The following is a 17,125-nucleotide window of genomic DNA, read 5'->3' on the forward strand; positions in this document are numbered from 1 at the left end:
GCCGGAAGCTGCGAGCGCGCGCCGGAAGGGGTGGGGCCGTCGCCTGGGCGACGCCTCTTCGATTGGCAACAGAGTCCGGAGGCGGGACGAGCACCGGCCGTCGCTCGGGTAACGGAACTGGCGCTGTGGGCGGAGCAAAAAAGTGGGCGCGGCCTTCGTATCCGGGATCGCACGTTGGTTGGCTGCGGGGGCGGGACCCACAGTGGTGGAGGCGTGGCCACTCGAAAGCCCAAGTCCCTGGCAACGGCGCCTTGGGAACCGTTTGCCTAGCAACGCAGGGACCCTCAAGAGGTCAAGTCCATTTCTTGTCCTTGCATTGCAGCACAGAGGTTATGATCCCAGGTCTTCCCAGCACCTCCTTACACTCCTCATATGCACCCTTTTGAGCTCCCCTGTTTCCCACGGATATCTTTAAGTTCTCGACTGGCCCTATAGCATCATCAATTATGCCTCCCCACCCAATCCGGCTGATCCTCAGTGTCTCCAAAAAACTCCAAGGGCTTCATCTGATCCACTACCCATAAATGCTGGCGCCAAACGTCTCCACATTTTCCATGAACCCTGGTTGGGGTGATAAGGTGTTAGGAGCTGGTTGTGTGAGATGTAGCTGAAAAGTGGATCCAGATCACAGTTTACCTTTGCCCTGAGAGAATTAGGTAGCTGCAGAAGGGTTTTAAGCAGGGGGGGCCCCCTCATCACATTTGTTAAGCTTTGGAAAGAACTGTCCAGATGCCAAGTGGAGTGTAGACAGAGTCTGGAGGACCCGAGACAAGACTGATGCAGGGCGAGGAGTTTGAACCACGGCTTTGCTGAGGAAGGAAAAGAGGAATTCAGGTGCCAGATTGCAAAGACTCAGGGGACTGGAAACGGGGTGAAGGCAAGTAGTACCAATCTGGAAACCCCAAGATCAGCCTGGTCGTAGTCCCCAGCACATCACACTCTCTTGCCCTTGGCTCTTTGCACATGCGGTCCCCCTGCCCCCCCCACCTTCCCCACTCTGTTCTTGACCCCTCCAGAGTCAGCTCAGACTTCTCAGTCCTCTGCACTCCCCTCTCTGGGTTCTCACTGCCTGGGGCAGCCTCTGTCTCATGTCCTGTAAGCCTTGGGCAAGCAAAGCCCCGCACCAGGGGTTAACGCTGTGTCCCAAGCACGGTGCTGAGCTGATAGCTGCTTGATAACTGAATGAATAAAGGACATAGCTGGGAGAGATGGGCGGGGAATGCCTGTGTCCCTGAGCCCAATAGCTCTGCCAGGGGGACTTCTCCAAAACATGGTGAACAAATGAATGAAGGACTCCTGTAAGTGCCATGGGGAAGCTTTATTTAGAGCATCTCCCTTCCTCTCCTAGCCCTGTCCTCCAGGGGCAGAAAGCAAACCAACAGTGAAAAAATAACCATGACTATGTAGAGGGGAAAATTGTCTACCTACTGACTTGGGAAGGGGCGGGGCCTCAGTCATCCAGCTCCTCATCCTCATCCTCCTCCTCATCCTCCTCCTCTTCCTCTGCTGCAGCCAGGGCCTGCTCCTGGGCAGCCTTGAGGGCCTGCTCCTCCTCCACTGTGGGGTCATTCATCTCTGTGGTGTCCAGACCGCTGGGATACTCTTGCTGGACAGGGGCCGGCAGAGGCGGGTTGAAGTTTTCAGGACTGTACTTGTGGCCCCAGCCAATGTAGATGTTCTCAAACTTCCTGGGGGGTGGGGGCGGGGTGGGGAGAGAGCAAGGGGATACTGGGAAATCCTCCTCCAAAGGCCCAGCCTGGACTCTGATGAAGGACGGGCCCCCATCATTTGCAACAGGGACGGAGCTGGCGGGGATTAGGCTTAGTGAAACAAGACTCATATGTGGTAGGTAGCAAAAACAAACAAAGGGGTGAACCAATTAAAACCAAATAAACCTTTTGGACTACACGACCGATCCATGGTGACCAGAAGCGGTCACCAGCAGGAGTTAATGGGGTAGATGGAGTGACTGGGAAAAGAGTACAGTGAAGGACAGAAATGGAGAGCAGAACAGGATGGAGGAGAAGCACACTTTGATATTAAAGTTTGCCTGGAATTATGCTACTGTTATAATGCAATGTTGTTTCAAAAAAATTAAAAAGGTGAGATGGCAGTGATAGGGTGAAAGTACCCTCCAGAAGTCTCTCTTCGTCTGTTGGCATCGAGCATTTACTATGCATCTATTAAGTCCTGGACCTTGTCCACAGCTTCCCTGGCTAACAGCACAGGGCACAATTGCACTACGAAGCTATCTTTTACCCCCCTCCCTCCACACCGCTGGCCTGTAACCCCAGTTCTGTATGCATAAATAAATAAATCTTAAAGGAATAAATAAAGGTTCATTTATTGCAAACAGAACTGGGGTACAGGCCAGAGGTGCAGGGACAGTAAGAGGATTCACCAGAGACAGAGTGGGGAGCAGAACAGGAGGATCTACTGAAATACACTGCTGAGGGGACAGCAGGAGACAGGGGAGGGCGCTGTGCCCTGTGGGTCACTCCCTGCCGGCTGGGATCCAGCTCACACTGCAGTGGCTGTGGCAGATTCATAGTGCTGCGCTTCAACCTGTTGTGCCACAAGGGAGGACTCTGGGCTGTCCTTTGAGGTTCGTGTTAGGGTCTGGCCTGGGATTTATCCCAGAGAATGTTCCACAAGCCCCTGGAAGAATGATGTGCTTTCTGCTGTGTGACAGGTTCCATCCTCCACCAGAGTCTCTTCCAGTGAGAAAAGAATGGAGTAGAGACACACTTTGATGTTCAACGAGGCAGGCCTGAACTTATGCAATGTCCCTGGGGAGCAGTTGGCTTTGACTTTGTTTTCACAGCCGGCTATTCCTGAGAGAACAGTTCCCTTCCAGGTCTCCCTCAGAAGCTTCCTGGGAAACTTCACCCCACTTGTGCCCGCCCTGGTCCCTGTGGTCCCTGGTCCCATCCACCAGCAGCCTCACTCATTCTCAGGCTCCCACCCCAGTCCTGCATCCAAAATTCCCAAAACTCCTGTTCTAGAGGCCTCCCTGGGGCTCAGGGGTTAAGCTATCGCAGCCACTGAAGCCCAAGTTTCATTCCCGGCCAGGGAGCTGACCCACAGGGCCCAGCAGACCTCTCCTTTCTCCCAGCTGCTCCCCTCAGCGGTGGATTGCAGTAGATCTGCCTGTTCTGCTCCCCACTGTGACTCTGGTGAATCCTCTCAGCCTCCTGACCCCCCGCCTCTGGCCGGTACCCCAGCTCTTGGATCCATAAGTAAATCTTTTAAAAAGGAAAACAATGGATGAGTAATGCACGACGGACGACTGAGTAGTGGTTGGGTAGGGCACACGGGTGGTGGGGGCGGAGCTACAAATTTTGTTCTTTTGCTGCCAGAGAGATATTGGCAAATTAATGTGACCAGAAGAAGGGGGTTGGCAAAAGCAAGAGTGCCTACTTCTGGAGGTCGGAAAACAGTAATTGCCAAGAAACTATTACGTGGTTTAAATACCAAGATGACGTGAAGTCCCACCTCGACTGTGAATCATTGTAGCCAACACGGGCAGGTTCATCTTTGGAATAGAGAAGAAAAATATAGAACAGTCGTCCTGCCACCTGGTGGACAGCGCTGGTAAGTGCATCCCCGCGGCTTGGGATCGCGCCCTCTAGCGGTGGAACACGAAGACTCGGGGATGTGTGGGGGCAGGGGCCAGGGCCTAGGGAGGTGTCAGGAGTGACTCCCCACACACACTCCTCCCCGCAGTCTTTGAGAGCAAGTGGCTGGGTGGGTGGGGGGCCTAGTGGGAGGATTTCTGCTTCAGAGAGAGACGACCTTTCACATTGACAGGGTTCCAAGGAAGGAGTTAGCTTCCTCAGACACCCCTGCCAGGGTCACCCCAAAGGGGACTGCTGACCAGCAGCAGCAGGGAAGCCTGGGCAGGGGCTGGAGATTCAGGTTTGAATTCTGCACATGCTCTGTGAACCTGGGTCTGTTCCTTCCCCTCTCTGATCCTTCATTTTGTCACTTTGGTCTGGGATTTTTCCTTTCAGCCTCAGTGGGACCCCTGGGAGCTGACTGAGAGCCTCAGCCCTGGGCTCTTCCTGAAGGGGGCCCTCCCAGTCTCAGGCCACCCAGTCTGGCTCTGAAGTCAGGGGCCTCCTCAGTTGGGGAGTTGAGGAGACCTACTTGCCCGTGGCGTAGGCATAAGCCCCTGGCCAGAGGTTGGAGCGCACGACAGCCAAGGAGTACTGCGGGCAGAGGCTGCAGGATAGGCGGGCGGTCCAGGGTGACATATGCATGATTTCTGCAGGACAGAGAGGCTGGGGGTGAGAGCCGGCCTGGGAGGAGACGGCCAGAGGAAATTGAGGGAGCGAGGAGGGAGGCTTGGAGCAACCAAGCATCTTCAATGCAGTATATAAACCCGGGCTCTGGAACATTCTCTGCGTGGGCCCCAGAGAGCCCTCTCACCTACCTGAGCCTCAGGGCCTGCACCCAGGAAATGGGGCTCCTTAACTTACCTCCCTTGCAAGGTGACAGAGAGCCCTGGCACCCCGAGATGGGGCACAGCGGTGATTCGCCTTCCAGGCCCCTCTGGTTTGGAGCAGGGGGCCGAGTACAGAGCACAGGTCGGGTCACAGGGGGGCTCTGTCCTCTCGCCCCCCTCAGCCTTACCTTCCCTCCAGGCACAGCGGCCAACTCCAGCTGAGTCCCACCTCCCCCGAGGCCTCGCTAGCGGGCACTCTCCCTAAAGGCCACATGGGCTCAGAAGAGCAACTTCCACTGTCCCAGCCAAGGCCACGTACACGAGGTGGACGTGACCCACAGAACCTCGAGGGAGGTGCTGGGCAATGCCCATCCTTGAGATGGGGGGTCGAGGCTCATGGAGATGGTCCCTGCAGTCCGGCTCCCCCAGGCCCGGTGGAGACGGCTTGTTACCTGCATCCTCTGAGAGCGGCGTCAGCAGCGGGGGCCCGACCTCCTGTTCCGCCTCCTCCATGCCCTCGTCGCCCTTCTCTTCCTCCTCCCCTAGCTCTTCCTCCTCCTCCGTCTTCTGCAAAGGGTTCACCCACGTGCAACGGCCCTGGAGGAGAGAGAAGATGAGGTGGCATCGCCAGAGGGCCAGAGTCCCCGGGAGGGGGTGACAGGCCAGCGGACACTGAGGACTGGCCCTTTCCTCAGGGACCCAGGTATGGGCAGGAGGACAGGTTACCCACACAGGTAAAGGGATGGGAAGGGGCAGCCAGGACCAAGAGAGCTGTGCACTGAGGGGGGCTCCTGCCTCCTGCTAGCTGTGAGGCCCCACAGCCTATGCCGGGGTGCTGCTCCAAGGGCTGGGGGTACAGCCTTGAGAACCCTACACCTCAGTTCTAGGGGGGGCTCACATTCAGCAGCCCATGCGATCCCCTGGTCCATCCTCAGACCTGAGCAAATGAAATGGGGGTGTCCTGGGTGCCTCTCACTCATGCTGGGGTCATGTGGAATACGGAAAAGCCCACAAGTGTGTTGAATGACGCGCCGTAACCAGTGTCAGTTTCATCCACTGGAAAATGGGAGCGAGAGCTACTTGGATTAAAAAAAAAAAGTGTAGACTCAATAGATGTTTGTTGAGTGAATAAAAAAAAGTGCCTAGCAATTAGCAGGTGCTGTCTTGCATGCAAAAATAAAACAATATCAGGGTGTCCCCTAGGGCTAAAGTCTCAGCTCTATCACCACCACAGACTAAGTGACCCACAGGGTGCTGCAGACCTCTCCTGACTCCCCGCTGCTCCCTTCAGCATTTCAGTGCATCTGGCTGTTCTGCTCCCCACTCTGCCTCTGGTGGATCCTCTCACCACCACCCCGTACCTCTGGCCTGCACCCAAGTTCTTCTCCATAAAAATAAAAAAACATTAAAAAAATGCATTCTGTAAAGTTAACAAAAAATGAAGTCCAGACATATTAAGCATCTGAAAATTGCAGCCTCCACACAATCTTTCACCCAAAATTCAAAATCTGAACTATTCTAAAAGCCAGTTTCCCTCCACACTTCACGCGTCCTGAACTGAGGCTGGGCTACTCCGCTTTGCTGCACGGATGCCTTTGAGGCTGCAGCCCCGCCCCCCAGCCCCAAGTTTTGGGGAACGCAGGGCAGGTACACCATGTGACCTTTTTTAAAGTCTGGCAAGTTCTGAATTCCAGAAAGCCCCTGGCCTGAATCAAAGGCCCAGTACCTGCTGGGGAATGGCTGTGGGGGGGATGGGCAGGAGCGGAGCCCGGCCCGATGCCCGATGCCCGGTGCTGGCTCCCAAGCGTCCTTGCTGGTCACCTGCGCGCTGTCCAGCCACGCTGGGCCGGCGTCTCACCTGCGGCAGGATGTGCAGCTCGTGGTGCACCCAGTTGGCCATGGAGTCCACCAGCTCCAGCACCGGGATGCCCTCGAAGTCGGGGTTCTCCTCGTAGGAGTCGCGGCCCATGCCACCCTCCTCCTCCTCGTCGCCCTCCTCCTCGCCGAACTGGTAGAAGCCCAGGGGGCTGATGTGCGTGGCCGCCGAGATGCGGGCGATCTGGGCGCGCAGGTAGTTGGCCTCGTTGCCCGGGAAGGGCGGGTAGCTGACCACCGGCGCGTCCAGGAAGCCGGTGAAGAACTTCTTGATCTTGCGGGCCTGCACGATCTGGATGGGCGTGACGTGGGGCAGCCGCACCCAGGGGCGGCCCGGCTCGCTGCACACGAAGTACAGGTACTTGTTGGTGCCACTGCGGCTCTCCTCCCTTGGGATCACCGGCGGCGGCTTCCACGTGGGCTTGGGGATCACGTCTGGGACCTTCTCCTCATCCTCCTCGCCCTCCTCCTCGTCCTGGGCCTCGATGGTGTCGCCGCTCTCCAGCATCTCCTCCAGCTCCTCCTCCTCCCCCTCCTCCTCGCCCTCCCGGAACTCCACCTCGGCCACCAGGTAGCTGCGGCTGAGCCCCAGGATCTTGCCCCAGAAGCGGCAGGTGTGGATCGGCTGCTGCTCCGCCAGCTGCTTCAGGGCCAAGAAGACACGGAAGCTCTCGTCGGAGCCCAGGCCCACCCCCGCCTGCTCGAAGTAGAAGGCCGTCTCCATGACGTTGGGCACCGGCGTCTCCGTCTGCAGGGTGGAGGGCAGAGGAAGGGGGCTGAAGCCTGCTCCCTAGCCTGGCGCCGTGCCCTCGGAGGGCAGAGCTCATCTGGGACCCAGCGACACCGGCAGCCGCGGGTGAGGGGGGCGTGAGCGGGGTGAGTGCCCGGGGAGGACAAGCCACTCTAGGAGAAAATCTGCTGTGGTTTTCTCCTCCTCCTCCTGCCTGCCTGGAGGGGGATGTGAGAGCTGGAGGCACAGCAGCTGTCTTGGGACCAGGAGGCGAGACAGCGGGGACCAAAAGTCCCACGGCCTCAGGGACTGCCTGGTCCCTGTGGGCATCGCCAGGCTGCTTTACCTCCTCTGGCCATCTTGTTCTCAGGGACAATGAAGCCACTTCTAGTCACGCTTCCTGTGACTAGCAGCCAACTGCGCTCCTAAGGGTACCTCAAAGCACGTAACAGATTAAGAGGGTCAACCCAGGAATCCAGGGTCAGCGATGCTGGAGGGTGGTGGAGATAAGTTCTGCTCTCCCTGCTTTATGCAGGGAGTGGGGAGAAGGGAGTGAGAACAAGCAATGGAGGGGCGGGGCTAGGCCCGGAAAGCCTTGGCCCAGCTGCCCCCACCCACATCCATACGGCACCAGGCTGTGCCCAATTCTTTCTCATTCTCTCAGTCCAGACATCTCTATCAACTATTTAAAACGTAGCACCTGAGGCGCCAGCCCAGGTTAGGGTGGGCACAGAGAGGTGTCAGACAAAGCAGACAAAGTCCTCCCTCGGGAGACCAGCCTGCCATGGCCCAGACCAAGCTGGAGATGAAGCCCTAAGCAGGAAGCCCAAGCACTCCCAGGGGGGGGGGGGGGCGGGGGGGGAGGGGTGAGGTAGGCAAAACCCTCTACCCCCAAAAGATGCCTATGTCCAACCCTGACCTGTGGGCGTTACCTCACGTGGCCAGAAGGACCTGGGGGGCGAGGGGTGATCAGGAGAACACTGTGACGGGGAGTCGCCTTACACCCCTGGGCCACCCCGGTAACCACCAGGGTCGTGCTGGCAGGGAAGAGAGTCCGCTGTGAGGGCAGAGCAGAGCGATTAGCCAGTGACCTGGAGACTCCGCTGGCTTGGTGGATGGAGGAAGGGGCCGTGGCCAGGGGGCGGATGGCGGCACTGCAAAGGCAGTGAAGGCCCCAGACCTCCACCAGGGCCTCAGCCAGGCCGGCGGCCCGGCCCACACCTTGATTCCAGCTGCGGGAGACCCAACGGCTCCCTCCGGGCCTTTAAAACCGTATGTGGTGGTGTCCTGAGCCACTACCACTGTGGCCGCTGGTGACCGCAGCCCCGGGGACTTAGGGCCAGCTTCTGTGTGTGGCTGCAGCGGAAAGTGAGCAGCTCAGGACCAAACTTGGACCCAAGAAGGCAGAGCTGGGGTGGAGAGCAGGGGTAGGTTCTCAGGCCTCCCCGGGCCGCAGCCTCGCCCTGCCCTTCTTCGCAGAGTGGAGTGGCGTGGGTTTTGCTGAGCGCTCAGGACACTGCATGAAGCACTGCGGCACCAGGGAGGCCCTAAACCCTCGTTCTGAGGTAAAACTGTCCGTCAGGGCCTAAGACCTAGACCACCCTGGGGCCCGTTCATCGGCCAGACTGTCCTCTCGCTTCTTCCCTTCTCACCCACGGTGGCCAGAGCCCAAGAATCTTAGGAGCGGCCCAGACTGAGGGCACAGCCCAGGTTCAGAGGGCCAGAGCATCCCAGCACTCTCCTCGCTGCAGAGCCAAAGCCCTTCCTCCATGCAGGGATAAGAAATGGCAACTGGGGGCTCCCTGGTGGTGCAGGGGTTAAAGTCTCAGTGCTATGAGGCTGTCTAGTGACCCACAGGGCGCAGCAGACCTCGCCTGTCTCCCCGCTGCCCCCCTCAGCAGTGTATTTCAGTCAGTCAGCCTGTTCTGCTCCCCACTCTGTCTCTGGTGAATCCTCTCACCCCCCACCTGGCCTTGTACCCCAGTTCTTATATACATAAATAAATAAATTTTAAAGAAAGTAAGTAGCAGCTGCCTTGCAGAGTCCTTTCAGGAACAAAACGAGACAATCCTTCTAAGGCTCTTAGCAGGGGCCTGGGAGGGGTCCGAATCTGACAGAAAACACTTAAGGAAAGAGTCTCGAAGGAGTGAGAGCACATTTTCCCTGCAGTCATGGAATTGCATATTCTGAGTGCCACTGGGGCATGGGTAAGTCTTAGTGGATGGGTCTCAACTTACAAAAGGGGAAACTGAGGGCAGGGGGTAGGGACGAATTTAGTGTTGAGGCACTGGATGTCAGAGAAAACGACCCGAGCTCTTTTCTGGAGGGGGAACTGGTGCCGGGGCCTCCAGACCCCCTGTCTGAAAAAACAACTGACTTGCTTTCCCCTGCTTCAAACCTCCGCGGGCTGGCCGGGGCCTGGCGTTCCAGGCCCTCCGAGACTGGTCCCCAGGTCCTGTGCTGCACTGAAACGGCCGGGGATCTGGGGGCCGCCCTGCTCCGTCCCCTCCAAGCCTCCCAAACAGGGGGCTCACTCACCACCTCCTCCTCCATCTCCTGTTCGCCCTCGCCCAGGGCGCCGGCCCGGGTGAACAGTGCCTTCTGCCTCTCCGCCATCTCGTAGGTGGGCTGCATCTCGGGGTCATCCCGCAGGGTGTCCAGCTTGGGGTGGAACCACTCGGCCTGCGAGGTGCGGTTCAGCGACTCCAGGATGGACAAGGGGTCCTCCGGCCGCTGGTTCAGGATCTTGGTCAGCAGGTTCACCAGGTGCTCGTACCTACCTCCCCGGAGGGAGTGGGAGTGGGGATACCGCCCACTCAGTCTACTGAGCGGGGTGCCGGGTACTTGCTCCTCTGGCTGGCGCTGGGGACTCAGGAGAAAAGGTCCCTGTCCCGGTGAGCTGACCCCCTGATGGTGGAGAGGCGTGAACTGGGTAGGCAAGATAGTGTCAGTGGCGGCGATTCCTACAGAGACAAAGCAGGGGTCCCAGGAGGAGGGGACCGCTTGTTCCTGGAGAGGGGGAGCCAGGGCAGACCTCATCAAGGTCACGTTTAAGCTGAAATCTGCTTGAAGGCGGCAGGCAAGCCCGCAGCTCACTGTTCTCACACAGAACAGTGTGGTGCAGGTCCTGCGACACCTTGAGTCTCATGTAATCCTGATACCCAAATCGCAAGAAAGCTAGGAGAAATTCCACTCCTGTCTCTTTTTACCAAAATCCAGATGCCGAGGGCCTCCCTGGTGGCCTAGGGGTTAAGTCTCAGTGCTGTCACCGGCCTGGCCGGGGAGTGGCCCACTGTCTCCCCGCTGCCCCCTCCGCAGTGGGTTTCAGGAGACCCGCCTGGCAGAGTGGGGCACCGGAGGGGTGGGAGGTGTCTGCAGTGATCATCCCCAGTAGCGTCCATTTGGTTGAGCCAAACACCACACTGGGCACCTGGACCAGTGTTAAATTCTCAGCCCAGCCCCACACATGCCGGAGGGAAACTGTGAGCTTGTTCTCCAGGTGAGGAAACTGAGGCTTAACGAAGTTGTGGTGTGCGGTCAGACAGGATGGCACCACTGAGGTCTGAAACCAGGTCAGTGGACTTTGAAACAGGTATGTTTAGCCTCCTGTGGTGTGGAGACCTCTTGGCACTCTCTGGGGGGGGTTGGGGGAGGCCGTGCCTGAATAGGGCTGGGTAAGAGGAGGTGGGGCTTTGCTCTGGGCTTTTCCACAAGGGCTGGGACAGCTGAAGAAGAGGCTAACTTTGACTGGACTCTAAGGTCTGGGTCCGAAGCTGACTAGAGATGAAGTCAGAGCTGGCAGGGCCGAATGATACAGGGGTGTGGAGGCTGCCTGGAGAGTCACGAGCCTTATGGGCGCTGGGGAGCCATGGCAGGCTCTGAGCATGGGAGGTTTAGTCAGCTTGTGCTCAACCAGAACTTCTCTTCTCCAGCCTCAGCTTCCACCCTGGGTTCCAGTCACACCAGCCTCCTTGAAGCTTCTCAAGCTCAGTTCACAGGGTTCAATGCTGGCCCCTCTCCCTCCAGGGACCTACAAGCTGCTGACCCTCCCCTTCTTCAGGTCCCCGGGGTCAAATGTCACCTCCTCAGACACCCTTGGCCTCAGGCTATTTAGCGTTTTGCTCTCTGCCCCCCAGCCCTGTCTTGGAATTTTCCACTGTATCATTCACTATAGCTAATGTCATCCTCACGGCAGAAAGTGAGGGTGGGAGGGGGGCTGAGAGGTGTGTTGGGCGGCAGCTGAGTGTCCTAGTGTGAGCCCCTCAGGCAGGGTTAGAGCGTGACGGGGCCTCAAGCTGGAAGCCTGGCTGCCCACATCCCTGTGGCTTGGACAAAGGACTCTATTCCCCAGCTTTCCAGCTTGGTAAATGGGGATAGCAGTGTGATTTTGGTTGGGGGGAGATGGTGTTTACTGCTAAGTGCCCGCAGAAGGCTGGAGGCTTGCAAAGAAATGCTACCTATCTTAGCATGTAGTTCCTCACCCCTTAGTGTGGGCTGGAGGCCCCAGTGCACTGGCCGGCTACCCGGTGGAGAGCGGCTGCCAGGTAAAGAGGCCAAGCGGGGCAGGCTGGGGTGGGCCTGGGAGGGGGGCGGCTGCCTGGCCCTGGTCCCGCCCAGCCCCGCACTGCCCCTTCTCACAGACTGAGGTCGCAGTTGACGCTGGTCTGCAGCAGGTAGGCCTTGGCGTTCTGCACAGCCAGCTCCCGAGGCTCCGGCTCGGGCATCTCCAAAGGGTAGGGCATGAAGCCCAGGTCAGAGGGCGAGAACTGCAGGGTAGGGTCATGCTTCACGTAGGGCCCATGCTGGGCGTCCTCCAGGAAGTGCGAGTCTGGCCTCTGGTACAGGCCGAACTGGTCCACGTGCTCGGGCAGGATGTCCTGGTAGGCGGACTCGAGGTGCTCGAAGAAGCTGCCCTGGCCCTGCTGCAGCTGCTGCAGCATCCGGCTGGCGTTGCGGCCCACGTCTTTCCTGAACTCCTCCGGGTAAGGCTGGGACGGGCCCCCCGGCGCCAAGTCAGCAAAGGACACACTCATGGGCTCGTGGGCACCCAGCAGCCCGTCCTCGGGCGGGAACATCTCCAAGTGCTCGGGCGGGGGCTGGCTGTGGAGCTCTGGCGACCAGCGGAGGCTGGTCTGGCTCGGCAGGAACTCCTGGCTCGGGGGCTGGCCCCAGGCGGCGGGCGCTATCTCCACCACCTCCTCTGCGACGCGCACCCGGCTGGGGATGGCTTCCCCGCTGCGCCACTCCGAGGGCTGCGAGCCCCTCCGGGAGGTCTGGGAGCCCCTCCGGGAGGAGGGCTGCGAGCCCCTCCGGGAGGAGGGGTGCTCGGACGGGTCCTCGGGGTCGGACGGCGGGTCCGCCATGGCCCGCAGGGGTCCGGCGCCGGTCGTGGAGGGCGGGCCGGGCCGTTACGGGGCGGCGGGGCGGCTCCGGCTGTGCGCAGGCGCAGCCCCGCGCCTGGCCTCTCCGGCGGACACCCGCACCCGCACCCGCGCAGCCCCAGAGGGCGGCAGAGAGGAGACGGCAGCCAGGTCCCAGGCCCGCGCTCTCGCTTTAATTTTCTCGAAGGCAAAGGACCGGCCAAGCCCCGCCTGCCCCCCCTCCCCTGCTCCCCGCCCGCCCCGCCCCGTCAGCTGTTGCCCTTGGCCTCAGCGTCCCCGGCTTCCTCAGCAGCCGGGCTGGGCGTCTTCACAGTGTCTTCCGCGGCAGGTGTGAGCGTCTGGGGGCTCCGCTCCTCCTTCGCCGTCTGCCCGCCCGCTGCCGCCTCCTGGTGGTGACAGAAGGAAGGCGGGGCTGGGCAGAGGGAGCGCGGCCCCGCGGCGCTCCCGGGGCTGCACCTTCCCCGACCAGACCAGCTCCCACCGCCGCCCCTTTGGGCACCAGGCGCACGCACCTCAACGCGGCCCCGGCTGTCCTCTGCTGGCTCTGAGCTGGCTGTCCCTACCTTAGATAGGGAGCCCTCGAGACTGGAGTCCAGCAGAGCAGCTTCGGTGAGCCCCGAGTCGTCATCCATGCTGATAAAGATGGCCGGGGTCTCGCACTCGGGCCCCTCCTCCCGCAAATCTATGGCTTCCTCGGGCTGGGGAGGGCCTGGCCGGACTGTGGACGAGGATGCCGCCGCTCCCCCGCCCCCAGGCTTCAGCTTCTGCTCCTCCTCCAGCTGTCGCTTTAAGGCCTTCTCCTGGGCGAGCCGCAGGCCGATGAGGTCCTGAGGGGGCCGGGGGGCCGGGGCCGGCGCAGGGGCCAGGGCCAGGGGCTCCAGGTCATCCTGGGGTGGGGAGGGGCCACAGGGGAGTCCAGGGATGAGATGGGAGGTGGCCAGGACCCAGGCTGCTCTCAGAGAGGGTGGGGAAGCCAGCAAGGTGGGCACAGGAGTCAGGGGCACTGCCCCGTCCACCACCCCTTGAGCAGAGACTCCAAGCAGACAGGTACGGCCACCAGGTGGGCAGGGTGGGGACCTGATGTAGGGTGGGTGGCCCTCACCTCTTCCAGGGGCCCGGCAGGCGCCTCCTTAGTTTCTGGTTCCTGCTTGCTGGTGGCCTCCAGGATGGTCATGATGGAATTGGGGATATGTGCTTGCTGGGGGGACAGCAGGATGGGGTGCTATGGATAGTCCTGGTCCAGAGTTACAGACACCCCAGACACTTGGCCCCTGACAGTGGCAGTGCTGGGCTCCCCTCTGCCCGCCCCCCCCCATCCAACCAGCCCCCTAAGGCTAAACCACAGGGCTGCCCGCCACTGGGGTACCTGATGGGGGGTGAAGGAGCGGACGTGGGCCAGCAGGGGCTCCCGGAGCTCGGGGCACTTGTCAAAGACGGCACTCAGCTGCTGGGGTGGCAGCTGCAGGATGACCTGGAAGCTCTGGGGCTTGGTGCGCTGACAACACTTGATGAAGCCCTCCCACACCTTGGGGTACTTCCACACCTGGGCAGGGCGGGGAGGCCGGTCAGCAGGGGGCAGCCGGGGCCAGGTCCCGCCATTCACCCTTTGGGCCCAGAGCCCTGACTCCCTCCAAGGGACTGAGCCTGAAGACAGCTGGGAAAAGGGGAGCGAGTGGCTCTTCCAGGCAGCGTCCAGGCCAGGCTCCGAGAACCGGCACAGCTGCCCACTTGCACAGCTGCCTGCAGGGGGCGACATCAGCCCTGCTGGAGGAAGGGGCACTGGGAGGCGTGTCCAGGGTCATGGGCACTAGGGGGAGGCCAGAGATTGAGCCCAGATCAGAATCTGCTTTGACCTCAAGGTGCTGCCAGGGGCTGAACCCAGCCTGGGGCTGAGGCTGGGTCGGTGTGGCTTCCAGCTTCTTCCGGAAGACAGGCGCATCCCTGGGCTCCAGTGCGTGTCCTGGCCAGGTGGGGCCACCGGGGGGCGCACCACCTCCTGACCTTGCTCATCACGGGCAGTGTTTATTCTCCTCACCCCAGCCCCTTGGGGGTGCATGGGGGGCAGCAGGCTGGTGGAGCCCAGGGTTCTGCGGGCAGGTTACCTGCTTCATGATGAGGCGGGACAGGATGTTCATGACGAAGCCCCCCAGGCGGGGGTACATGGTCAGGGACTGGATGACGGTCCTCATGAGCAGCATGGGCAGGGGGCTCTGCTCCATCAGCTGCTGCATCACCACGGCCAGCACCTCCGACGTGTACACGTTCCGCTCCGCAAAGCACAGGTTGGTGGCTGCGAGGAGGCGGAGAGTGGGCCTGTCCCCTCTGTCCTGGGTGTGGGCGCCCCACCACCCTAGAGCACCTCAGCCCCGGGGCTGCTACGCAAGCCCCACTTGCTGGAAGCGTCCCGCACCCAGCGGCAGTATCTGTGGAGACCTGGAGGCTGTCCCTGGGAGAGCCCGGGGCGGGGCCCGAGGGAAGCAGTGCCTCGGCTCCTAAAAGCCCGGCCCTGGCCTGGGAAGATGCAGCCCTGTCTCCTTGGGGGTGGTCCTCAGAGAGGCCCAGACAGGAGACGCGATGCAGACCCTTGGGACCTATGTGGCTTGACAAGAGCACAGGGCACCTTGACCCCACTGGACGGAAGGCTACAGACGCCCATTGGGATGCCAGGGGGACGGAGAGCCCTGGCTGAGAGCAAGCTGTTCCAGTACCCCCCCCCAGCACCAGGGCACAGGCCCAGGGTTATGTGGGGGTTACAGTAATAGAGCAGTCAGGAAGGGAGGGTGAGGAGGCCGGGGGGCAGCGTGTCCCCATATGGTATGGGTGCCTAGCAGCACGCCAGCAGCAGGAGGGCCGAGGGAGGGCTGGCACACGGGAGCCCCCACAGCAGGCACGAGGGCAGGGGAGGGTGCTCCCTCGGCAGCAGTTGTAGGGATCAGACATCGGGGGCGAGGGGACGGCCTGCTCCCAGTCACCATAGCAGGGAGAGCCCAGGAACTCCTCTGAAACCCTCTTTGCCAAACACCACTTGCCATGTGAGTCTGAACCAGGAAGTCTTTATTGAGCCAGAAGAGAGGCCCCCCCAATCCTTGAGGTTAGTGGAAACAGGGCGGGCCCTTCTCAGGAAGAGGTGGGGCCCCATAAGGAAGGGGGAAGGCAGAGGCAGTGCAGGCTGGACTGGGGGTCGGGGGTGGGCGGGGTGGGAGGACAGCAGGTGAGGGCTGCAGGAGGGGTGAGAAAGGGAAGTGCCGGCGGGACCTGCCTGGAGCACAGGAAGCCACAGGGGCCGAGCTGGAGCTCCTCAGTGGCTGCGCCTCTGCCTGCTCTGCACAGCCCCCATCGGCCCTCCCCTCAGCCCCAGGCTGTCCAGGCCAGGGGTCCACTCTCCAAGCAGGGCCTGAGGAGTCCTTAGAGTGCCCAGCCTCCTTCCCAGAGGTCCTCAAGAGCTCAAGTCAGACCCCCACCATGCTGGGTTTCCGAATGGTTCCTAGTCTGAGCTCATTTCCTGACTAGGCCCCTCCTCAAGCCACAGGCAGGCCAGCTTAGCGCTACTGCTTCAGGACTAGGCCATGCTAGCACATTCCTTGACTTCTGCAAAGTTTTTCCTTTCTGCAGGGTCGTCTCCCCAGTACCTCCCCTGAACTCATCCTTTTAGTCTCAGCTTAGGTATTCCTCCTCCAGGAAGCCCACCTTGATGTCCCACCCAGGGAGGGTCATGCCCCAGCCCTGCTCACTCTAGGTTGCTACTGTCAGGGGGTGACTGTGACTCTGGGAGGGCAGGACCAGGCTACCTCCAGCCCAACAGGGTACCAGCTCCACTCCACACAGGGCTGAGCACAGGCGCTCAGCGCTGTTACTGGCCCAGATCACTGGGGCAGACCTAGTTGTTGAGACAGCGCCCAGTGGAGGGGTGACCACCACCACCACGACGGACACGGGGGGCCTGGGGAGCGAGCAGGTGCAACAGGCCTGGGCTGCCGGTGTGGGCGTGGCAGTGCAGCCAGGGACCCACTGGGAGCAGCCCTGGGCCCATGGAGACCTGCCGAGGGCCCCGAGGTGGGAGGCTGTGTGGGAGGACAGGGGCTTCCAGGGCCCTGCTACTGTGCCCGGACGGCTGCGACCAGGCCCATTCTCCCCTAGATTCCGTTTTCCCTGAGTTAGAACAAGGCCACATCCAGGCCCAGGTTTGTGGGGTCAATGAACTCCTTCAAATTGTACACGAAAACGTGTGAAGGTCTCATCAGCCTCAGGAGTGGGCCCGCAGTGTTCCTGGGGTTGCCGCGGGGGCTGGGAGTGAGCCCACCCTCCTGGACCTCCTGCCTCACTGTGCCCCAACTGAGCCTTAGTGCCTCCTCGGCTAGGTACATCTTATTTTCATAAGCGCTTCTCTTGATCTAAGAATTTCTGAGACTTCACTGAGGAAGGTGAGCACGAAGTCACAGAGAAGCTACCTCAGGCGAGACAGGAAGCCACGTGGCCAGGAGGCCGCACCCCCGTTACAGGAGAGGTGGCGTTGGAGGGCGCCGTCCCCTCTGCAGAGCTGCAGGGCGAGGCCGTCCCAGTGCGAACCAGGCCCACCAGTGCGTGGCTCCCCCACTGAGCCACTCAGCTCCTGTGGCCCCCGGCCAGGCCCTTCACCTCTTCCGGTCCAGGGACTGGAAGCCAGCAGCCCGCAAGGGAAGGGGCGGGGCGGGG

At 60.8% G+C, this 17,125-nt stretch overlaps 2 protein-coding genes across 3 annotated transcripts in view; both read right to left on the reverse strand.

Annotated features, from left to right (window-relative positions):
- Window positions 1–1,312: 1,312 nt before the first annotated feature.
- RSPH6A (radial spoke head 6 homolog A (Chlamydomonas)) lies at window positions 1,313–11,992 on the reverse strand. Its single transcript, XM_004694211.2, has 6 exons — window positions 11,691–11,992; window positions 9,591–9,828; window positions 6,306–7,070; window positions 4,900–5,044; window positions 4,150–4,267; window positions 1,313–1,688 (listed from the first exon to the last, which is right to left on the reverse strand). Exons 1-6 carry the CDS (start codon window positions 11,990–11,992, stop codon window positions 1,451–1,453), a joined length of 1,806 nt encoding a protein of 601 aa, XP_004694268.1. The 3' UTR covers window positions 1,313–1,450.
- A 601-nt stretch (window positions 11,993–12,593) lies between these two features.
- SYMPK (symplekin) overlaps window positions 12,594–17,125 on the reverse strand; it is a 28,207-nt gene continuing 23,675 nt past the window's right edge. Inside the window, exons 23-27 of one of the 2 annotated variants that reach the window (XM_012733767.1) lie at window positions 14,536–14,723; window positions 13,800–13,976; window positions 13,536–13,631; window positions 12,946–13,320; window positions 12,594–12,819 (exon numbers count right to left, since the gene is read on the reverse strand). In XM_012733767.1, coding sequence (XP_012589221.1) covers window positions 12,682–12,819; window positions 12,946–13,320; window positions 13,536–13,631; window positions 13,800–13,976; window positions 14,536–14,723 — 974 coding nt within the window. In that variant the 3' untranslated portion in view covers window positions 12,594–12,681. The remainder of the gene's footprint in view (window positions 12,820–12,945; window positions 13,321–13,535; window positions 13,632–13,799; window positions 13,977–14,535; window positions 14,724–17,125) is intronic. The other variant, XM_004694212.2, reaches the window with a different exon arrangement.

This window comes from Condylura cristata, unplaced genomic scaffold, assembly GCF_000260355.1.
Source record: "Condylura cristata isolate star-nosed mole 26May11 unplaced genomic scaffold, ConCri1.0 scaffold00041, whole genome shotgun sequence".
NCBI classification, from domain to species: domain Eukaryota; kingdom Metazoa; phylum Chordata; class Mammalia; order Eulipotyphla; family Talpidae; genus Condylura; species Condylura cristata.